General features: G+C 54.6%; 8 protein-coding genes across 8 annotated transcripts; 2 read left to right on the top strand and 6 right to left on the bottom strand.

Moving 5' to 3' along the window:
- Positions 1 to 2,718: 2,718 nt before the first annotated feature.
- Positions 2,719 to 4,428, top strand: KVR01_008122 (uncharacterized protein; the record flags this gene model as incomplete). Its single annotated transcript, XM_044788310.1, has 3 exons — positions 2,719 to 3,463; positions 3,699 to 3,827; positions 3,881 to 4,428. 3 exons carry the CDS (start codon positions 2,719 to 2,721, stop codon positions 4,426 to 4,428), a joined length of 1,422 nt encoding a protein of 473 aa, XP_044643100.1.
- A 639-nt stretch (positions 4,429 to 5,067) lies between these two features.
- KVR01_008000 (uncharacterized protein) lies at positions 5,068 to 5,433 on the bottom strand (the record flags this gene model as incomplete). The annotated part of the gene is made up of 3 exons (XM_044792784.1): positions 5,068 to 5,243; positions 5,300 to 5,353; positions 5,412 to 5,433. 3 exons carry the CDS (start codon positions 5,431 to 5,433, stop codon positions 5,068 to 5,070), a joined length of 252 nt encoding a protein of 83 aa, XP_044642978.1.
- Positions 5,434 to 6,952: 1,519 nt separating this feature from the next.
- On the bottom strand, positions 6,953 to 10,746 carry KVR01_007949 (uncharacterized protein; the record flags this gene model as incomplete). The annotated part of the gene is made up of 10 exons (XM_044792450.1): positions 6,953 to 8,320; positions 8,417 to 8,465; positions 8,618 to 8,835; positions 8,991 to 9,304; positions 9,393 to 9,452; positions 9,597 to 9,756; positions 9,842 to 9,947; positions 10,027 to 10,106; positions 10,197 to 10,332; positions 10,436 to 10,746. 10 exons carry the CDS (start codon positions 10,744 to 10,746, stop codon positions 6,953 to 6,955), a joined length of 2,802 nt encoding a protein of 933 aa, XP_044642927.1.
- A 297-nt stretch (positions 10,747 to 11,043) lies between these two features.
- On the bottom strand, positions 11,044 to 12,203 carry KVR01_008308 (uncharacterized protein). Its single transcript, XM_044790201.1, has 3 exons — positions 11,790 to 12,203; positions 11,427 to 11,567; positions 11,044 to 11,311 (listed from the first exon to the last, which is right to left on the bottom strand). The coding sequence occupies exons 1-3, from the start codon at positions 11,955 to 11,957 to the stop codon at positions 11,132 to 11,134; spliced, it is 489 nt and encodes a 162-aa protein (XP_044643286.1). The 5' UTR covers positions 11,958 to 12,203; the 3' UTR covers positions 11,044 to 11,131.
- A 524-nt stretch (positions 12,204 to 12,727) lies between these two features.
- KVR01_008065 (uncharacterized protein) lies at positions 12,728 to 14,492 on the bottom strand. The gene is made up of 2 exons (XM_044781316.1): positions 13,445 to 14,492; positions 12,728 to 13,298 (listed from the first exon to the last, which is right to left on the bottom strand). Exons 1-2 carry the CDS (start codon positions 13,869 to 13,871, stop codon positions 12,910 to 12,912), a joined length of 816 nt encoding a protein of 271 aa, XP_044643043.1. The 5' UTR covers positions 13,872 to 14,492; the 3' UTR covers positions 12,728 to 12,909.
- Positions 14,493 to 15,017: 525 nt separating this feature from the next.
- KVR01_008111 (uncharacterized protein) lies at positions 15,018 to 16,351 on the bottom strand (the record flags this gene model as incomplete). The annotated part of the gene is made up of 2 exons (XM_044783904.1): positions 15,018 to 15,486; positions 15,621 to 16,351. 2 exons carry the CDS (start codon positions 16,349 to 16,351, stop codon positions 15,018 to 15,020), a joined length of 1,200 nt encoding a protein of 399 aa, XP_044643089.1.
- A 2,574-nt stretch (positions 16,352 to 18,925) lies between these two features.
- On the bottom strand, positions 18,926 to 20,074 carry KVR01_007844 (uncharacterized protein; the record flags this gene model as incomplete). The annotated part of the gene is made up of 2 exons (XM_044786739.1): positions 18,926 to 19,908; positions 19,978 to 20,074. The coding sequence occupies 2 exons, from the start codon at positions 20,072 to 20,074 to the stop codon at positions 18,926 to 18,928; spliced, it is 1,080 nt and encodes a 359-aa protein (XP_044642822.1).
- A 683-nt stretch (positions 20,075 to 20,757) lies between these two features.
- On the top strand, positions 20,758 to 21,309 carry KVR01_007958 (uncharacterized protein; the record flags this gene model as incomplete). The annotated part of the gene is made up of 1 exon (XM_044793042.1): positions 20,758 to 21,309. The coding sequence occupies one exon, from the start codon at positions 20,758 to 20,760 to the stop codon at positions 21,307 to 21,309; it is 552 nt and encodes a 183-aa protein (XP_044642936.1).
- Positions 21,310 to 21,911: the final 602 nt, after the last annotated feature.

The following is a 21,911-nucleotide window of genomic DNA, read 5'->3' as shown; positions in this document are numbered from 1 at the left end:
TCTTGGCCGTAAGACTGTGAGACTGCTAGCGAGGTGTAGCTTGGGGCATGTCTCGTGACAGAAAGCAACACGACGAAGAAGGGCAAAGACTGTCGGACAACCTTGCCTAGCTTGTATTAACATCTGTGCATAGCTTACTCAGTGTGAAGCCCAAGTCCCACCGGACTGTGTGTGGTAAGCATATTTGGATATGGTCTCAACCCTGTTTAAGAAAATGCAAGAATGAATTATTGAACTGCCCACGAACTCGGTAGCTGACTCCGGGATACTGTAGGTTCGATGTGACGCTGGCTGATGGCAGCAAGAAGACGATACCAACTTATGTCCAACAACTTGTGTCAGATTCAAACATGGGCATTTATGACCCACTTCTCATAGACACAATAGCATGGTGCATGTAAGAGTCCTCCGAAAATGATTCCAGCTGCTCTGGATATTTACTCCCCTTACACTCGACCCATTTTAGAGGACTTGTATTTGCGATTCCAGAACTGACTTGCGCGTCTTAGGGCACACAAGCCGTCGGATCGGCCTACCATGCTGGAACTGGAACAACGAATCGTCACAGCTGTTAACCGCGACTGGAGTGACGAAGATGGTGCGAACATTCGCATTACCGTCAGGCAAATATTAAACATGCCCGCCCCGCCCCCACGTCCGCGGCCCTGATGTCTATTAAAAGCAATGGCGAGAGCGACCATTCCAGGGTCCTTCTATTCGGTGCGAATCAATCAATGATGACCTTCTGGCATAGGCAAGACAAGCGGTACTTAACAGATGTTGAGGTACATCACAGTTTGAACCACAAACTGGAACCAAGGGTTAATAAGATAACATGCACATTTCGGGGTGAATTTTCAGGTAACAAGCGGGAGATAGAATTATAAGACCACTAATAGTATCGAAACAATAAAAATTTGGCGCTGGCCCCGCAAACCAGGGATCCGGAAAAATAGGTGAGTGTGATATGCATTCACAACGTCAACCGGTCTTCTCGACATTCCACGTGTGCTATTCCCAAGTCTTCACGTTGCAAATGTCGGCGTGGAGTCCATCTTAGAATCCAACATATTGGGTATCGCTGTTCAAGCGGAGAAGATAGATGAAATCTCGCCCTGCCATGGCTGGTAGACAACGACCAGTCTAGGCCCCTTGGCAATGCTTACGCGTCAACTGGTCTCAACCGCAGCTGCAAAGTGGTCGTGGTCGGTGCCCCGATGCCGGAAGGATGTGTAGTTTTAACAAACGAAATACTTCCGAAAGTCCATGAGAAGAATACCCGATATTTGATTGCTAGACAGATACCAACTAAAATGCTTTGCGCGTGCTTGTACGGCAGCAGCCATGACAATGATTGTTCTGTACACTTCGCACCACAGGGACTTTATTTTCGCCTTGCTTTGGCCCCTCCGGCCCGATTACCTGGCTACATCTCGGAATAATGTTATCCGGGCGAGACAGTAAACAACTTGAATCGTTCAGTAGCCGTACGTGCCCGGGGTTTCTCCTCCAAGTGAATCTTTCGTCAACCTACCAGGGGAAGGGGGGTTTTCTAATATAAGCAAAACATAATACCTATATACTATTAAAAGGCTTTTATAAGCATTTTATAGTACTAAAATTATTTCGTCTTGTATAAATTATATAACGCTTTTTAATTTAATATGCTGTCAAGCCCTAACATACTATTAGGGGCCTAATATACAGGCAAAAAAGGGGGTTTAATTCCCGCTAGAATTAAGTTTTTTTTTTCTTTTTTCAACTTGTCCCCAATTCAACTATCTATCGGCTATTATTTGGCTTGACTATATATAACCTATTAGAAGCTATGGAAATACAAAAATATAAATTTTAATTTGCTAGGCTAACTTATAAAATTTAATACTGGCGGATTTATAAATTTTAGGGATTTTTGATATGCGTTAATATAATGTTAAAATCTAACATATAATTAACCCCTTAACAGATTTTATTTATAATAGTATTTTATTAGCCTTTTGCTAGTATTTAGTTATAATATCTAGATTTTATTTAAATGTTAAATTTTGACATAATTACATGCCTATGTCAGGGACCCCCCCTCCCCCCGGTAGGAATAAGGTGCAACCACACCATCGATACTAGCATAATCTACCCCTTGCAGCTATTGACGTTCCTTTGAGTGACCCAGCGGGCGACAGATATGCCGGATGTATAAATAGAATTGAATCATACTCCGCGGGAACTCGCGGTTTGAAACGTGGTCTACGTGTTGGGGCGCTGGTCGTCAATCCTTTGAGACTCGTCTGGTAGCTCATTTCCCAGCCTACCCGCTGTCCCGGGCCTACTAAAGAATGAACCTTTTCTCAACTGTCCGTCTCTGATGCCCCCAAGACGGATCCATGTGGAACCTTCCTTTCGTTCCATAATGGCCTCGGACATACCGCCCGATGTATGCTATGCCGTCCGGCCGAAATTGCGTGCACATCCCTACTGATCATCAATAGCCTGACGTCTACGCCAAGTCGTGCAACCTGGCTCTGCCGTGTCCGTGTATTCTGTATTTCTAGTGAAAGAACTTTTCCATCTGTTACTATGTTCAACTGGATATAAAGATAGCCTGCAATGGTGGAGGCGCGCCATATCAAATGTTCTCTCCATCGAGAAGATCATACAGAGTTGATTTATGAAATTCTCTGCCAAGTTACATAGTTAAGACACTCGTTACAATTCAGCATCATGCATGCCAACACGCTCTTTTTCAGCATTATGGCCCTTTCCGGCGTGGTTGTGTCCACCAAGGGCAAGGGCCCCGGCCCAAGCTGCCCGGAGCAGGAGTACTACAACAAGATGATGGAAAGCAGGAATCGCAAAGCCGCCGTCACGGACTGTGCTAAGTGGCTGAACGGTGATATATCTGGTGCCGAAGACATGCCCAGGTATTTCAGGGAATGCTCTGGAGACAAGGATGATGAGCGTGTCAGCCGAGTTTCGGCCGCCTGTTCTTGCATCGCCACCTCATCTGCCAGTAGCACCGCGTCGAGCACGGTCATTGTGACTACGTCGACGAGCTCCTCCAGCAGTGAAGTATCTTCAACTTCTGCAGTCTCAACGCCTCCATCTGTCTCGGACTCTTCCAGCGTAGCATCGACGTCCGAACAACCACCCACCGCGTCTTCGACCGATACCAGCCCAACTTCGGGCCACACGGATCCGACTTCAACAGCTACCGGCTCGCACACCACCTCGGCGCCAGCCACGGTATCATCGTCGCCTCAGACGAGCGACGGAACTACCGCTTCTACTGCTATCCATATCTCTGACTCTGCGTTTACATCGGCGACTCATAGCTCGAACTCAGAGCCTGCCCACTCCTCATCTTCGCAGTTCGAGTCCACGCGTTTTCCTTCCACAGACCACAGCAGCTCTTCATCCACCATATCGCAGTCAAACCAACTAGAAACCACGCTTTCACAGGCAACAAGTACGCACATAGCCTTTTCCAAGTCAGACTCTGAGTCTTCCACCGGACCGTCTTCTACACAGTGGGTTACTAGCCTTGTGCCAGCGCAAGCGTCCACACCTTCATTGACGACGTCGACAATCTGTGAGTGTTGAAAATGAGTACAGATAGTAAAGTAAACAGCTAATTTTACCAACAGATACGGAGTCGGTCTTTACGGTAACTTCTTGCGCTTCAGCCCAAGCTGGATGCCCAGCTGCCAGCACAGTACTGGTCACATCCACTATTGCCATATCCACCACAGTCTGTCCAGTGATCGAGACTCCTCAACCTGCTCCCTCTGGCGAGGACATCACCACCACTAAGCTGGTAACCTCTACTCTATGTAAGCATAGCAAACCGGGATATTTGACCGTGCAGCCCACTAATTCGTTGCAGACACGACAACTACGTCCACGCTGACGAGGTGCCCACCCGGGGCGACTTACTGCCCCGTCGGAAACATCCCAATCACCAAGACCGTCCCCATCGGCGAGACGGTTCTGACAACCACCACAGTTGTGCCTGCGGGCGAGCAGAGCAACGCCGAGAAACACCCATCCTCAACCCCCAGCGTGACTCCCAGCAGAGACAACAATGGAAACGAGAACCCCAGCTACACGGTGATCAGCGTCCCAACGACAATCTACACCGTCATGAACGGCGTCACCGCCCAGATCCTGACCGTGATACCAGTCACCAGCGCCCTGCCGGTCGGAAAGGCCTCGCTGTCAGATGCGACGCTCGAGGCAAACGCCTGGCAGGGCGCCGAGGCCGGCGGTTCGGACCTGGCCGCGGCGCCGCCGATTCCGCCTGGGAACCAGACCGCCGCCAAGGGCTCGACCTCGTCTCGTCTGCCGGTCGTGACGGCCGGTGCGGCTGGTGTTGGGAGCAGTGATGGGGTGCGGGCGGCATTTTTGGTTTTCGTCTTGGCGTTGTTTTTTTAGGTTCTGCCTTTGATTATCTTGGGGCTGGTCGTAACAATTTCTGTGGACTGTGCCACATATCCTTGATGCCCCTGAAAATACCAACACAAAACGGCGCATTCTGGGTCTTTATGGATTCACCTTTGAGGGGCGATAAACATCCTTGGTTGTATAGTGTAGTTGGTTATCACATCGGATTCTGATTCAATAATCATTATCTTTCCGGTGACCGCGGTTCGAATCCGCGTACGACCTTCCTTTCATCATAGAGGAAGTTGAGACTTCCTTTTTCTTAATTTTTCTTATTCTTTTCTGTAATGTTAGAGTTTCAATTATCTTCACATGACGCAACATGAAACGTTACGGTCCAACAACATTAAATTATCGACTTATTATAATGTCTTAGGTGACTGCTAACTAGGAGAAGACGATGCATTATCTTGTAATGCCAAACTTTGCCCTGAGATCTGAAAGAAATATTACTTGATTTCTGTGACCCTCAGGAGATCTTATGCAACTGTATTCAATCTGCTACGGTGCGCCTGAAACGTGCATGGCTGCCATTTTGCCGAAAATCGGAAAGCTGGTTGGACCATTTCCCGCCTCATTGGGTCCCAAGGTCCACAGAGTCATGATAAGCCCCAAAAAGCATCAGCCACTCTAGTTGCCCTTGACCCGCCCATCAGGCTGTCCATCCTTGCGCAGACCATCGTTCTCAGTGGGCTTGTAATCACCGCCGGTGGCGTCGGAGCCCGTGTCCGCGCCTCCGGGGGTACCGCTGCTCTTTCCACCCTGCGCACCAGCCTCATGGGGGTCGACCTTGCCCTGGGCGAATTCTGCGCGATGGTCAGAAGGGTATTTCGATTTTATGAGGTGGGATTGGTCAACTCACGTCCAGTGCCAACACGCTTGTCCGGCGTGCCGTCCTGCTTGAGGCCGTCGTGTTCTGTAGCTTCATGTCAGTGTATGCATGTACCAGGTGACAGTCAATAGGGTCGACGTACCAGTCGGCTTGTAGTCAGACATTTCCGATGGGGGATTTGGTGTTTGTTGTGGAGTGAAGTTTGGATGATGAGGATTCTTGAGCTGGATGAGATAGTGTTGAGTGACCCGGAACAAATGCTTCTTGGGAGAAAGCTGCGTCTCTTTATATATGATCGGGTTCATAGTCAACCGTCAGGCTTCTACTGAGACCATCGGAAATTGAGAGAGACATCCCATGAAGGGGAAGTGATGAGCAGCACATGACATCGCGATTGCGATTGTGCATCGCGCAATGAGACGCAGCAGGCCGCTTGAACCTGCCCAATGACGTGGAGCAATTGAGGCCCCGGCTGGTGCCCGAAACGTCCAGACGCGTCTCAATACGCGTTGTGTTAAAGGGAGCTTCCAAAAGGAACAAGTCCGAGGACTAGAGCGGCATGGTGTCAAAGAGAAACTGCCCGTTATGATTCATGAGCTCAGGGGTAGAGTTAGTCCGAGTCCCAGATCGTTACCGGTCCGCTGGTAGGTTTGTGGAGTCTCTGGTGCTAGTAACTCGCCCCGGGCTCTTTGTGGCGGTTTCCGAGCTTCCAAGGTTGCAAGGTTAGCAAGGTTCCACGGTTAGACAAAGAGTCTGAACTCCCAGCTTCCGGGGGCAAGACAATCTTGAGAACCGTGCAAGTAATCACAGCACTGACGTGTTTGAACTTGAGTGCTATTATTTTGTTATCACGCTCGCAGTGGGAACACATTAGTATCAATAATACTATTCTACATTACCCGAGGAACCAGTGCCTGTCACCGAGGAACACATAAGCGACGAGTATCTCATCTGCAGGCTGAAATAGACCATTGTTCCTGTCAGCCGCTGACGTGGTAGCTGGCGAGACGTACAAACTCTCGGCCCAGGCCAGCCTCCTATGCAACTCTTATGTCACTGAGCAGAACGGGACGCTTGTATATTCCCTGCTAAGTGCACAAGGGACTAATAACTAGTGCTGGGTAGTCAAATTGATGAAGCCAGTGCATCCGCACCGCGATCTCACTAGGGAATTTTCACATCACCTATCATATACGAACCAACTGCCCGGTGAGCCGCAGACATCCAGAAATTGGGTCTATGCACGACATCTTCTTACGGCCGGGATCGACCATAACTCTAGCTACATACAACCATGCAGAAAACGCGGCTCGGGACTACGGAAGGATTCCGAGACGCAAGCGCGCCTGGCAACTTGGCTAATTCAGGGACACAGGTAGGGATATGTCTCTTGTCCGGAGCGTTGTCTCCGCCCGGTTATACTGGCGTCCAACGACATGGATTCGAAGTGGACAATTAAAACAACACAGATTCTGTGTCATAGCTAGAGTCTTGACGTCGACCATCACGATGAGACAGGTCGACCAAAGGGTCAAGGGGGGTTGTGAGACTAATGATTATTGATTCTCAACGTGTCAGAACCCTCGTGCCACGAGCATGCACTCCATCGCAGAGACGCCCTGCCGCCTTGGACGCCACACGAGGCCCCCGAGAGTGATCTTGATGACCAAGCCGAGAGACCACCTACGACACACACCTCTCCAGAATCCTACAGGCCGCCCTCGCCAGCGTCGGCCCAGGGCTGTTCCACGGGAGCTCGCGCAGGCGGTGCTGGGCCAGCCTCTCCAGCCTGTTCCTGCGGAGCCTGTCGCTGCTCCTCTCAGCAAGCAAGGTGAAGGAATACCGCGCAGGCGCAGGCGCAGGGGCAGGCGCCGCCGCACCACGACCACGACTCGGACGACCGTGCCCCACCGGCGCGGGGCCGGACGCCCTCCAGAGCTCGTCCACGACCCTCCCCAGCTCGTCGACCAGCGCCCGCGTGGCAGCGAGCGACCCGTGGGCCGCGTCGAGCCTGGCGACGACCACGCCACGCCGCCGCCCGTAGTCCGCCTCGGCGGCGGCCCGGGCCAGCGCCTGGCCGGAGGAGGTGGCCGGCGGCCCGGGGCTGCGGGGCGTGTTGAGCTCGGCCCGCACCTCCTCGACGGCGGCGGCGGCCAGCGCCAGGAGCGGCTTGAACCAGCGCTCGACGCGCGCGCCGCACCGGGCCAGGGGCCGCCTCAGGACCCCGCGCCGCCGCGGTGCCAGCCGCCCGCACTCGGCGGCGCTGTACTGCATGCTCGAGACCTCCCACCCCAGCGAGCGCGCCGCGTCCAGCCCGGCGTTGGCGATGAGCCGCGCCTGCTCGAGGTACGCCGCCCGGCGGGCCGCCGTGTCGCCACCCACGCCGCCACTGTCACTGCCATCACCCTCGGCAGGCCGCTGCCACTCGGAGAGGCGCGCCCGCGCGGCCGTGACGAGCCCGTCGAGCCGCCGCGCCGCCGCCCGCGCCGCAGCATCGGCGGTGCGCCACCGGCGGGCCTCGACGCGGAACCGGCGGCGCACGAGGGCCGGCCCCGCGGCGTCGGAGGCGAGGAGGAGCAGCCACTCGGCGAGGACGGGCTCGCCGCCCCTGGAGAGGAGGTCCTCGGCGGCCTCGAGCCAGCGCCACGCGGCGCCGCGGGCGGGGCCCAGCGCGCGGCGCATGACGTCGAGGGGCAGGTGCGTGTAGGAGAAGGAGGACCTCAGCGGGCGGCCCTCCCACTGGTGGACGGCGTAGCGCAGGGCCTCGTGGCCGAAGCGGGCGAACTGCGTGTCCCAGAAGGACTCGTCGTGCAGCCGGCTCATCATCGCCACGGGCAGGGCCGTGTTGCGCTCCACCACCGTCGGCGGCGGGTCGAGCAGCCAGCCCGGCCAGCCGAAGTCGTCGATCTCGCCGTGGCTGGTCGGGCCTGCGTTGAACCACGGCCGGGGCGCCTTCGTTGGGTATGGCCACTTCTCGAGCCAGCCTATGACCTGGGGGAAGCCGTCCCTTGGTGCTATCTCTGCCATGGTGTTTATCACGCCTCCCCAGAGCTTTGGTCAGGGAGGGTGTTATATATCAGCCGGGTTCCTGTTGATAGCCACGGGGAGTGGGGGCTGGGGAGGCTTTCGTGCTTGGTGAGTCCTTACCTGGTTTTCGAATGCCCAGCCTTCTTCGGACCGGTACTCGTCTTGGAAGCTGTAGGGCATGGTTAGTACTGATGTTCTGCCTGGCCAGGTGGTGGTATGATGCCCGACATTGATCAGGCACAATCTCGTGGCGCGTGGACGAGGCCATCAACTCCGCGGTAGGTAAAATAGAAAACGTTAGAAGGGGGGGGGGGGGCTTACAAAAATGCTGGAAACATGGCCACCCTTCCAGGTGTAGGGATGCCCAGGGAGCCCATTTTCCTACCAAGTTGTAACAGCAGTTGCTTCTGCTCGTCCGTGACCTGGGTCAGCTCGGGGGCAGGGTCGCCGTCGTCGTCTGGCCCCGCCGTGCGCAGGGAAGGCTCCTTCTCCCAGTCCTCCCTTTCCGTCATGATAAAAATGGCATTCCTTGCACAATGCTGCGGGTCCTTTTGGTCAGCCTTACTACTAGTATATCAACTCGGGCGTAACCAAGTAGATAATTGCCAAAACCCGAACTGAATGGGATGATTAGGTAGGGTAGGGTAGGGTAGATAGTGAGGACACGCTCGCGCGCGGGGGGCATCTATCTCACCGCCAGCTCATGCAAGATGACCCCGGCGAGGGCCGTCGCGACGACGAACTTCTCCGACTTGGAGTACGAGGGGAGTATCAGCGGCCAGACGCTCTCCGGCGACAGCTCCACCAGTATCTCGTCACTGACGCCCTCGCGCACGCCCAGGCGGACCCGCGTCCACGCGTAGGCGCCATCGCTGACCGTGTCTGTGAAGGTGAACCTCACGTAGGCCCTCAGTATGTTGTTCACGACCTGTTCTGCCTGGAACCCGCTGTCGCGGAGCGCCTTTGCCTCGGGGTACATGTCCCTGTCCTCGACCTCGTAGTGGAGCGCTGCGGGCCCGGGTGGCTCGTTGTTAGCACGTGGGACAAGCGGGCGGTTGGGGGTAGTTGTTGGAAAGGGATGGTCGTGTTCACCTACTGGACAAGCGGTCCCAGAATTCCTGAGGGATGGGAGGTGCTGCACCTTCCTCGGGTTGCACTGGTTGAGCGGCTGGTCAGATGCATTCACAAAGGTTGCCAAGGGGCTGTGGGTCATATCCAAGAAGTGTATAGCAAGGAGTCACTCCCCAGTATAACCGGTGCCGTAATTACCATCGTGCTTCGACGCGCGAGAGATACTTACGGGCAGCGTTGGGTGGCGGCACCGGCACCCGGGACATGTCCATAGGTTTAAGCTTGTATATGTCACACATAGAACGCCAGAATGGATGCTGTGAATAAAGCACCTTGGACATGAGCCGCAGAACAGGCTGCAACGCGCCCCAGACCTCATCGTTTGTACCCTGCGAGTGAAAGAATAACCAATTAGTGAGTCCTGCGCCATGCGGATGATGCATGATATTGCGTTGGATGGGGGAAGTCGCCTACAGCGTCCCATCTTCGATCTTGGCCGTTGAAGTTGTACCATAATTTACATTGCTCAGAAGATCTTCCTTCATCTGGTTCCTGATACCAATGACCGCGGCGGAGCATCCTGAAATCAGCTTCAGGTTAGTTCAGAATGCCGTCTGACTCGGTCGGGAGGTGAGGTGGAGGGGGGTCATTGATCATACGGGTGGATGGGCGAACCGGCGAGACCGTCGAGCGAGCCGTCGATCCGCATGTCAGGGTCGAACGCCCCTTGTGTTTTGAGCTACATGTAGGCATCGCTGTTAGGTCGTGTCTCGTGTAGGGCTGGCCCGGCCCAAGGGCTTGGGATCTATGGGACTGTCCGGATGCCTACCTCATCGGCGGTGAATCCATGGAAGACGACGGCCTGGTAGTCCTCTGACCACTCCGCGTCGGGACCCTCGGCGTTGGGCGTCAACATGGACCGCGCCGGGTTGTCACGGGGCGCTCTCGGGTCTGTACCAAAGCGTCTGATGGTCAAGTCAATAACTAATAAGCAGCCATATGGCTGGCACCCTGCCACTTTCCCAAATTTGATCCACGCCCACCCAGGGCTGCAGCAGACATACTTACTTCGCATACTCGGTCGGCAACAGCCAGTCGTCTCCCTTCTGCCACGCATTGTCTGGCCGGAGAGCAGGGTGCCTGAGGGGCCACGGCGTGACCCTGTTGTCCATCCATGCGGGTATGTACTTGTTGAACCGGCCCTGCGCATCGCGCCAGGGGGCGGGGAGCCTGGGGTCGGCAGGCCGCCCGTAATATGTCAACTGGATCCGGATGGCTTCCAGGTTGACACGGTTGGTGATGTCGCTGATGCTGACGTTTTGGCCATCTGACCCATCATCCGATGATGAGTCGCTCGAAGCGTAGATGTCGTTGTTCATTTGCTGCGATATGCTGTCGGACTAATATGGCTGTGGACGTGACGTGATGTCGAGTTGTGGTTCTGACAGCGACCAAGGGGGTGGGACAACTGAGCCTGGGACAGTCAGTACTTCTCCCAATAATACCCAGATTGTTCAACCTGCCCAGGTGGTGACAGGAACTCATCCCACCTGCTTTGTTAGTTGTTGTTGTTGATGTGCTCGTCGGTGGCCGGATCCGGACAGTCGGGCTGGACCACGGCAGTGACTCTTAGGACAAGTAAAGGCACAGTATCCTTGCCATTGTGTACTGAGAAGTTTCAAAAAAGAACAATTCCATTGATGCCATGCTAGAAAAGAAAAAAAGACAATTCAATCGGCAGGCTGTGTGTGGGTTCAACGGGGTCTACTTCATCCGCTCGGGGGCCCTCTCCTCCTGCGCCTCCGCCTCAGGCTCCGAGGCCTTGCCCCGGCCGGGGGCGGACTCGAACTTTGCCCTCCACTTGTCCTCCTGCTTGAACATGACGATGCACTGGAGGGCCGACGGGGTGCCGTAGTCTGGGTCTGCGCCGCCCTCTACGAGGACCTGTCGGGGGGGGAGGGGTCATGTCAGCGGAGCGCAGTGACAAGAATGAAATAGAATAAAATGAAATGAGAGTCATGGCAACAACAACAACAACAACAACAACAACCAGACCTACCTCTACAACATCATCCAGCCTCTTAAAGACAGCACCAGCCAGCGGGCTCTGGCGCTTGTCGTTCAGCCGGTTGGGGTCGGCCCCGTTCTGGATGAGGAACCTGACCAGCTCCGCATGGCCGTAGTACGCCGCCAGCATGAGCTACACCCACCCATCGTGTCAGCGCATCCAAACAAGACCAAACCAAACCAAACCAAAGCCTGCTGACCGCTGACCGCCTGCCTGCCGTGCGGGGGCTGACTTGGCTGGGCTCAGGCCCAGGCCCAGGCCCCCCCTGACTCGGGAGCCGGCGCGGCGTGTGGGAGGCGGGATGTGTGGGGACCGTTGACCACCTCCCGCCCGCAGAGAACAAGCAGCACTCACCAGTGTGTCACCCTTCTCGTTTGTGAGGTTGGCCGGCAGGCCCGTGGCGATGGCCTCCTCGAGGACCTGCTTGTTGCCCTCGCGGGCGGCGTTGTACATCTGCGCCGCGAGGCGGATGGCCTCGAGCGAGGGCGAGAAGGCCGTCGCCGATGTGAGTTCGTTGCTCATGTTGTGTGTGTGTGTGTGTGTGTGTTGTGTTGGAGGGGAGGTGTGGTTGGGATTGGTGGGTGGGTGGGTTTGTTGTTGTATGTATGGACGTTGTTGTTTATGATGCCACTGTACTGTGTACGAAGCAGTAGTGGTTAGCTGATTATTGGTGAGAACTGGACAATGAGGTTGAGCTTGCGACCCACTCGCTCACTCACTCACTCAGGTAAATGCTGTCTGTCTGTCAACTGAGCCTGCAAAGTACAGTGCAGCTGGCCCTCACCTATTAATAACCTCCCCTCGGTGATTGGCGAACTCCCGGGCGAAGATTCCAGAAACGTTCGCTGCGCCGTTGGTCCCCGGTAAGCCGGCCAGCTGACAGCCAGCTGTCCTTTGCCGTTTCTGCATGACCGGCCTGACCGTCAGCACGACTCGGGCTCCACCAACACCTGGGCAGCAGTAAGTGAGGTTATTTATCCAATGTTCACATAGTAGTGTAATAAGTAGCTTAGTTCACCGATCAGGGAGCAATTATTCATATTGCACGTTTCTATACTTACCAATCATGGACAGCGTGGAGCCGACTGCTACCATCCACCTCCATCCATGGATCTGCACCCGTATGGACGGGCACCTGGGCCACGTCCAAGTTGCAGCCAGTGTTTCAGAAAACCCGAAACCACTGCAGCATCTGGCCGTTCCCCTGTCCACCCCACACTGTCCAATTTCTCCGCGTGCAGCTGCCAGAGAGCCGATTATCATGGGGGGTTGTACACGAATGCCAGGCTGAGTTCATGTGATCATTTATGTCATTAATTTATATACTGCCAACCATCAACGCCGGCGGGCAAACAGGCGCGTCTCGACCCTCGGTTCCGTGACAACACTACTTGGCTGATCTACCAACCAACCAACCAGCCCAGCCGAGACGACAAACCCGAAAACAAGCGGGGCACAGGGACAGCTGCCCCCATCAGTAGATGAGCTGGTCGTCGTACGCCCTCACGCTCTCGAGGTACCCCAGCACCTGGTCGTAGTCCTTGCAGACGTGCGTGGCGTCCCAGCCGTCGCTGCCCGAGTTGTCGTCGGGGAAGGTGGTGGCGTGGCCCTCGAGGGCGGTGTCGGCGGCGCAGGTGATGGCCTGGCGCATGTAGGCGATGCAGTGGATCATGTGCCAGTGGTGGTCGTCGGGGATGGGGTGGCCCGACGACAGGCCCGAGTACGTCTGCGCCATGGCGAAGAGGCAGTGGATCTGGTGCGTGACCGAGGTCGTGAAGACGGTCATGCCCTCGTACCAGTCGATGGGCTTGGGCAGGTCGTGGTACTTGTGCGTGTCGTTTACCCACTGGAAGCCCATGCCCTCTGTTTGTGGTGGTGGTGGTGGTTAGTATTCTGGTTTGGTTCTTTTTTTGTTTTTATATGTTGCTATGTTGCATGGGTAGATGGGGATGGGGGATGGGATGGGATGAAAAGAGAGAGAGAGGGGACACGACACAGAGACAACATACTCGGCATCAGGTTGTTCCACTTGGCCAGCGTCTCGTTGGTAAAGAACTCAGACGTGTTCATGGGCGCGTACGACGTGTCGTACTCGAACCGGGCCAGCTTCTGGGGGAACCGCGGGCCCACGCCCGTCATGTCGCCCAGTAGCTGCCACTGGTCGTGCACGGCGGGCTCCTCGCGCATCTCGTTGCGCACCAGCAGGGCCACGATGATGAGCAGCAGCGTGGTGTCGAGCATCCACCGCGACGACCGCAGGATGCAGGCCAGCTTGGACCGTTTCGACCTCCGCTCGTGCTGGTGCGCCCGCCATGACTTCTCGTCGCCGATCAGCGACTCGACCTCGGTGCTGGACCTCGAGTCGTGGTCGTGGTCGGGGTCGTGGTCCAGCTGCACGTTCTCGTACTTGTGCTGTGGTGATGATGATGATGCCATGGCGACTGGTTGACTCTGATGATCGTGTGTGTTTGAGCCGGAGTTAATGAGCGTCGTAGGCAATTCCAGTTGCCTCGTAATAAAAGTCACCGTCCAGCGAGTGTCGAGAGAAAAGAAGAAGGTAGAAAGAAAGATGGCTGGCCGTGTCACTCACTCAGGTCGATGATGGTGGCGGAGATGGAAAGGATAGGATGGAGGGAGGGGGCAAATAGAGGTGAGGAGAGAAAAGTAGAGTGCTTATTGGCGCCATTTTTGAAAACAAACGAGAGCGAACAGCCAGGAAGGGGTGGCCTCAGGTGCTCTGAGACGAGGTTTGGATGAGGCTCAAACAGCATCTGTCACACCAGCCCGTCCCAAAGCGGCATGGCCTGCTCCCCTGCGACTCCCCACACTCAGGCGACCCGCCCGTCTCGAGGCCTGGTCGTGGACTCGTGGGGGGGTCTGCTGCCCTGCTGCTACGCTGTCGGTCCCAGCAGCACATCAGGCCAAGAGGAGAGGATCGTGACAGGGCGATCATTTTGCATCGCCATGAGCTTGTCTTTTTAGATCCCTGTGGGACTCGCCCTGCGAGGAAGAGGACGAGGATGAGAGGAGACGGCCAAACGGCCAAAAGAAGTGGAGAGTGAAGGGGGTGGAGAACTGGGGTAGGGGTGGGTACCACCAATACGAGGGTTCAGGTTATGGCTGGGCGCTTGCGATGGGTGATCCCCTGCTCCCCCTGGCCCCCCCCCTCCCCCCTCCCCCCTCCGCCTCTCCCCCTTGGTCCTGACCATGCTGCAATAGGGTCGTCTACCGAGACCACCCCACCGCTGCTTTGCACCAGTTGGCATCCACGAACCCCAGTCTTGGCTTCTGAGCCTCATGCTCTTCTGACAACAACCTGGCATTGTGTTTGTCGATCACATCACACTTATTAGCAAGAGTTTGCCTTCGTCCCAAGGGGTTCCACCCTTGACATATATTCAGACTTTGACCCCAATACTACACTGAGTAACCCTGAATGACAAGCCTCCATGTAGTTACTACTAACAAACTGCCATGGAAAGGGTCTCCCAGCTGCCTCCATATGGTAGATACCATTCCATCTTCAATTTGTATAGATTACTTGGGCCCGGGCACGCGCTGCATTGGCTGCCGGTCAAAATTCTACACACGTCGATCCCCATGCTCCACATTAACCTCACTCTCCAACACAATAACATCCTCCCCAGGCCCCCAGCCTCGTCCCTCATGATTTCTAGGAGCGACCTGAGCATTATATCCATCCCGCCGCTCACGCAGCTCCAGATAATCCCGCTCGTCCCCCGTCGTGCTGAACACCGTGCTCATCAGGCTCCTCCTGCCAACCAGGTACGGCGCCGACGGCTTCTTGATCACGGGTTGCTCGTCCCAGCCCCTCTGTACCTGCGACCCCGACGGTTGCCGGCGTGCCCTGGAGCCCCGGCGGTTCCTCCTGCGGAACATGAAGTTGATCTCGGGGAAACACACACACAGGATCCCCGTGGCCAGCTCCGCCGCTGCCCAGAGGAGGAACACGCTCTGGTTCCATGTTACGTCTGGGTCGCCGGACTGGCGGAGACGGACGATGAAGCCGACTGTTGCGAATATTGGACCGCTGCAGTTTTCGTTATGGGTTTTAACATTAGCGTGACAGATGACGACGGCCGAGTGTCTCTCTCTCTCTATCTGTGCGTGTGTGCGTGTGTGTTGGGAAAGCCCTGCATAAGGGGGGCCGCGGGTGAGACATACCACAGTCCGAACGTGAATGCCAGGATCACCAGCACGCGCCTAGACGGGCTCATCTGAAGCTTCCACACAGCATGGACAGGCAGCAGAAGTATAACAAAGTCCGACACAGCATTAAACCCGCCGCTGATATTCAGCACCGCGACGAGGTCCACACACCGCCCCGGGACGGCGCCGTCCCACGCCTTGCGGCGGGGCTCGCACTCAAAGATCTTGACGAGCGTGTTGCTGACATAGAACCCCAGGATGACGGCCATGAGCGCGAGCAGGGTCACGTCGAACGCACCCCGGCGCGTGGGCGAGAACACCCGCCGGTAGAGCATGAGCAGCGCGGCCTTGGTGATCCCGATGATGAAGCCGTACTCGACCGCCGCGATGTTGAACCAGTAGATCGCGTCGCGGGCCTCGGCCGCCGACATGTCCCAGCCGTGCTCGCCGCCGTGGTGCGCCATGGTCGCCCGCATCACGGCGCAGTAGCCCACCGACCCGGCCCATGCTGTGGTGACGAGGTAGTCCTCCAGGATCCAGGACCGTTTCAGCAGCAGCCGGACGTAGCAGCGCGCGAAAAAGAAGATGGTGATCAGGGGTAGGCAGATCCCGATCGTTATGTCTGCGAGGCTGGCCAGCGACTCTGGATGTTCTGGGTTTGAGGTTACCCCTGGGGGTGGTTCCAGGAATGGTGTGAAAGTCGGGGGCGGGGCTGACGAGAGGGCTTGTGTGGCCGGGAGCACCATGTCTAGAGCTTCTTTGGCCGAGATCAAAATAGATGTTGGTATGGAAACGGGGACATGCATGGGTGATGATAGTTCTCAGAAACAAGAGTCTGAGGTAGGTCGAGCCAGCCACACTGAGCAGGACAATGCACAATTGCGTGGGTTCAGTGTTGTACGCGGCCGGCACTGATGGGGTAAGCTCTGAGAAGTGTGAAATCGGCCCCTTGGGTTTATATAGACTGACTGGACAAAACTATTTGCCAATTCGCTGGACGATACTACCTAGGTAGCTGACCAGAGCACAAGCACAGCTTCCCCGGCCTCATCCTCCAGCTGTGTAAGCCGTCCGGCGCGCAGACCGGCTCTCCAGTCTTCCCCTGACAGTGATATGCGTGGGTGGTTTTCCCAGAGAGGAGAGAACTGAGCAGTCCAAGTAGCCTAATTTTGAAATGGGTCGTTGGGAGAATCCACTACTACCCCATACTGGAACATAATCGGCGCAGGTGTTTCCGCACAGGGTGCAATATACCATGTCAGCTTGTATCTCAGCCTTGGAAGTGCAAGCAGATACAAATATGCAGTGTTACTTGCATAACCTTACTGGGGCCACATCGTCGTACCTTTCTGCCCCTCTTCGAGCATCATTGGTCTCGGGCAGCCGATGACAGTGTGCCCAGGTGTGCATTGGCAGTATAATGTAACTGTTGGTTGTGCTCCATGCCAACAAGATCTTTAACCAAGTCAACCTAGACCCTTGTCGCTCAAACTCAAGGCTTCCACACTGGCTCAATGGCAAGAAATACGGGCTAAGTCCTGGGGTGACACCGCAGGAGAGCGGGCGGGATCAGCACATGCACCCTCTCCTTGCATACTGTCCCTCAACTTTCACGACCACACTCTGCCAACGCTCCTGTTATGCTCATTCGACTTACCTCTCTCGGGCTGCTTCTGAACCGTCTCGTTTGACGTCAAATACCACGGATATAGTGGGCTGCTCCTCTCAACAACGCGGCGGCAACTGTGATATTGTAATCGGCATCACTGAGTAATGGTGCTAATGATTCAGTTACTTTCTCTTGATACTTTTCTTTTGAACATCTTCCGATGTCCGTATCTAGGCACCAAGGTCGCCGATCAAGTTTGGCCCCCAAATGATCTGCAACTAATTATTTCTCGGCTCCCGATTCACGGTAAGCTGCGCCGTACAAACAACACGCAGACGTCTGTCGACACTGCTACATGGCCCCCCTGCGATCTGCACCATGGCCTCGATCCATGGCACTGTTGAATCAGAAGAAGCCATGTTGGGTCCGCCAATCAATGGGACCCTTGATACTCTCTGACTCCGTATTACATGGAGATCACAGAGGCAGGACTCGTTGGTTCGGTGGTCCCTTGCTGCGGCCAGGTGCAGCTGTTGCTGAGACCCTTCCCGGGGAGTCTGGGCAATCTCGCCCACTGGACAGATATGCTTCACTGCATGTGCATCTGCGCATCAATTCATGTCGCCTGAACTCTTGGCCAACGCTGGATGCAGGCGCCGGGCGAAATCGATCGCATGTGATTCACCCTTCGAATGCAGATGTTGGTCCTGATACGGCCTATCAGAATTCTTTGGGACCCGCCGGTTTGCTTTGCAGAAAATGCCATCTGCTCACTGATCAATTGGTTCAGCGTGGTGCATGTCTCGCCATCATGAAAAGAGGCATGCCATGTCTAACAGTCAGTGAATCTCATCTATAAAGAGCACGCTATTTTCTCTGCCCAGCATTCGTCGAGACTAATTCCAGCATTGCGGCGCGGGTGTCCTTTTTTTATGTCTTCTAGTAGGAGCCCAAGCTCATCTTGTCACAGGTTTGCAGATGTGAGGGACGAGAGTTTGACTGCCACCTTGATTGATGATCGGCTGAAGATGAGCCACTGCCGTGCGGTCATTTTGATGATACATTATGCAGTTGGTTCGTCCTCCATCTAACGACTCGACCTGGCGCTCAACTGATTGGGTCATGCAATGTAAGATCACGGACACGCATGCACGTAATCCCCAGCCCTTTGATGATATTTTTAGGAGTCGCTGGTAGCACAGAATCAAGACTCCGCGGCCAACCCTGCTATCTGCCTTGTGTTCCAATTTCTGTGTCGCATACATTTCGCCCCGTATTAATGAGAGCAGAAGGATTGAAGTCGGTGCATGATCACTCCGCGCCAACCTCTCTTCTGAAGGCCGTTGCCACTGCTGAGCCGCATGTGCACCGTACTAAGTTCACCGGCCTATTTTGAGACTTGGTAGATGTGGATCGGTATGAGGGCCACCTGTAGACCTCGGCAAACCACTCTGGAGGCCCGAAAATGATCAACACGGTCAACTCATTCCACCGTGCACACATGAAGAATCAGTGGCTTTGTCTGGCAAGAATGGTATCAGCTACTGCCGACCTATGTCGAACGTTTTGACCACGCAATAATTAATCGCTGGCATATCTGCATCTACTACGCCAGAGTCTAGCCTAGTAAATGCAAGAGAAGCAGCCCAGTAAAGGGTCCACCTGGTTGGAATGACACAACCTTTGCCTTATTTGGTGATGCTGAAGCCCCTCAAGCATTAGACATTTTTTTTTTGCCCTCCGCGGACTGCTTCATTTCATGCTCCTGAAACCATCTGCCAGTCCTCGCCACTCCCTCCTCAATGCTGATTTTTGGTTTGTAGCCTAGACCTCGCCTCGCTTTCTCGCCATTGAATGTGCGCGTTATGGTAGAGGCACGGAACGTATGTCGTGTAATAATTGACTTCCTCTTTCCCAGACTGATAGCCCATGTGAGCGATTCACTAATGACAGCGATAAGATAGGCGAGCCAAAATGGAATGGTCCGAATGTCCTCTTCTTTGACGGGATAGCCTGCGGATGCGACGATGTCTCGCTGGAAAGACCAGAAGGGTGTGGGCCTCTCATTGATTATGAGGAAGGACTCGCCATCGACTCGTGCCTCCGGTGGCGGTGGTGCCTTGCCGTGTGCGCGAAGCAGGGCCTCGGCGGCGAGAATGTGGGCATCGATCAGGTTTGATATGTAGACGACGTCAGTAAGATTCTCGCCTGACCCAAATTGATAATGTGCTCTGCCCTGGCGGGCATTTTCGATCATCCTCCCCGCGATGCCGAAGTCCCGCTCCCCAAAGATTAAGGGTGGACGGATCGAGACCGTCAACATCGAATTATCGCCAGCCCCGCGGTTGGCGGCAAGAATCACAATCTCCGCCTCGCCTTTCGTCAGGCTGTACATCATCGTTTGAGCGTCGCGTCCCAGGACGGGATAGGATTCGTCGAGGTTCACGGCACCCGTCTTGTCGTTGTGGATGACGGTCGAGGAAGATGTATAGACAAATGCGTGGACAGTCCCAACACGCTTCGCGGCGAGAACCAAGTTGTGAGCACCGCCGACGTTGACCTTCTGGAACGTCGTGTGCTGCCAGGTGATCGAGGCCGGAGAGGCCATATGGAACACGACCTTCGGCCTAACTTTGTCAAAGACGGCCTGTACCTCATCCAAGACCGAGATATCGCATGAGTGGTACGTCACACCTGGGATCTGGTTGCGCACGTTGCGAGTAACAATGTGCACTTGGCAGTTCTGGCCGTGAGCGAGAAGACCGTCTACCATGTGGGACCCGGTGAAGCCGCAACCTCCGGTGACGATGGTAGGCCCGAATGAAGGCGTATCTTGTGTGCTGCTGGTTGATTCAGCCATATCGGATTCGGCAGCGAGGCGCTCCAGATAAGGAGGCACAGAAATACGACTCAGCAATCCAGCAACGAGCAGCTTCACTGAAAGTAGGTGGCAGTATCAGAGACTGGGCAAGTCCAGTTAAGAGGACTGTATGACTGTATTGGAGAACGAAGTCGATGCCTGAGAAATTACCTCCCATACGTGAATGGTAGCTAGGAGAACCGACATCCAGCTGGGTTTTCAGTTTTGCGACCTCGTATTTCTTGTCGTCGCTTCTATTCCGTATACGTCCGAGGACATGCGAACTTAGTACAGCAGCGTAAACCAAATCAGGCGAAAGGATTCAGGCAGCAACTTAAGCAGTAACAGCTAGCTATAGTTAGCTAGAGAGATGCTATAGGGCAAAAATAATCCTAACACACAGAAAGGTGCTCAGTTCGCTACTACAGCGCTACCCCCTCGGGGTATAGAGCACGCACGACTACCTGATCATATCCCGACAGTGAGGAAAGGTACAACCTAGCTCGCCAAGCAGGTATCGCTCTGGACCTACAAGGCTCCCGGTGCGGCGCGGCAGACATAATAGCCAACAAGCACTCTGCACAGCCCCCCACTGCCTGCTATTGTATCTTGGAGCGGCCAGCCGAAACCCCGCATTGGTGGAATTCACCTCAACACTCACCCACTGGCGACTCGCGCAGAAGATGCAAGTGAACGTTTCGCCTGTAACCTTGGCTGCTTTGAAGGCGGACGGCACGATACGATGTCTTGCCGATGTCAAGTACCAGCCCGTGCCCGCGTCCCGGCACTCGTCGACGGCGTTTGCCCTAGCTAGGAATTTGGCCAACGAGTTTACCACTGCGCTCCTTGGCCAGCTTGGCGACGTAACGGCCACACACTCAGAATCATCATCATCCACAGACACCTGCAAAGCTGCCGGCGCGCAGGCACATCTGTATGCCGCACAGCTCCGCCGCAACCGCATGATCGTCTGTTTCGACGTGTTTCTGAATTACTGTACGCCCGAGTTCCGCAGAGAGATCGATGAGACCGTTGCGCGGCCCATCCACGCGGTCACTAAGCTAGGAGACGACAACAGGTACCAGGTGGGTAGAAAACTGCCCTTGGATGCGAGGGTTGCCCGCGAGATTGCGTGGATACAGGAGGTTGACAAGGGCCCGCGCCCGTACTTTACCGACGACATGACCCCGACTTGCTATGATGACGGGATCCGCGTCGAAGACAATTTCGAGTAGCTTTATCCGTGCTTCTTACCCTCGAAACGGACTGGCCACCAGAAGTGAGACTCTCAGATCCAGAGCTGGGTGCTCGTATCCGCCCACAACTCTGAGCTCGGGTGGACTGCGAACAGGAATGGAGAGGGGGGGATTTTCATAGCCCTGTTGGGGCCAGGGAGCTTCCATAGATGAGGACGAAAGCGAGTAGGGACTTTAGACTGGGGGTTAGATTGAGAGAGTGAAATCAAGAGGGAAGCTGAAGTCAGCGCACTGAACAGGTATAGTTTCGTTTTTAATCCCTATATATATAAAATATATATAGCGCCTTTATATAATAGTAAATACTTAAAACTTAATATTTAAAGAAATATAGTATTAATAATAATAAAAAGAGAATATAATATATAAATATATAGTTAAGCTTTATATTATATAAATAAAGTTAAAAGGTATTACTTTTAATGATTCTATATTAAAATTATTAATATAAATAGCTTAAAGGTTAATTTATTGTAATATTAAAGTTAAAGTTAGTAAAGTAATTATATAGTAAAATTAGAATAATTTTAAAATAATTTTTATAAAAAGAAGAATCTTATAATATAAGATTAAATTGTTAG

The sequence above is a fragment of the Diaporthe batatas genome (genome assembly GCF_019321695.1).
Source record: "Diaporthe batatas strain CRI 302-4 chromosome Unknown Contig00009, whole genome shotgun sequence".
NCBI lineage: Eukaryota > Fungi > Ascomycota > Sordariomycetes > Diaporthales > Diaporthaceae > Diaporthe > Diaporthe batatas.
Note: the sequence above shows the minus strand (reverse complement) of the source record. Positions and strands in the feature narration are given on the sequence as shown.

Coding starts and splice junctions, on each gene's coding strand:
- KVR01_008308 (XM_044790201.1), bottom strand. CDS start 11,957: ATGAGCAACGAACTCACATCGGCGACGGCCTTCTCGCCCTCGCTCGAG. Junction 11,568..11,789: donor ACGAGAAGGGTGACACACTG/GTGAGTGCTGCT, acceptor GGGTGGGTGTAG/CTCATGCTGGCGGCGTACTA. Junction 11,312..11,426: donor GGCTGGATGATGTTGTAGAG/GTAGGTCTGGTT, acceptor CCCCCCCGACAG/GTCCTCGTAGAGGGCGGCGC.
- KVR01_008065 (XM_044781316.1), bottom strand. CDS start 13,871: ATGGCATCATCATCATCACCACAGCACAAGTACGAGAACGTGCAGCTG. Junction 13,299..13,444: donor GTGGAACAACCTGATGCCGA/GTATGTTGTCTC, acceptor CACCACAAACAG/AGGGCATGGGCTTCCAGTGG.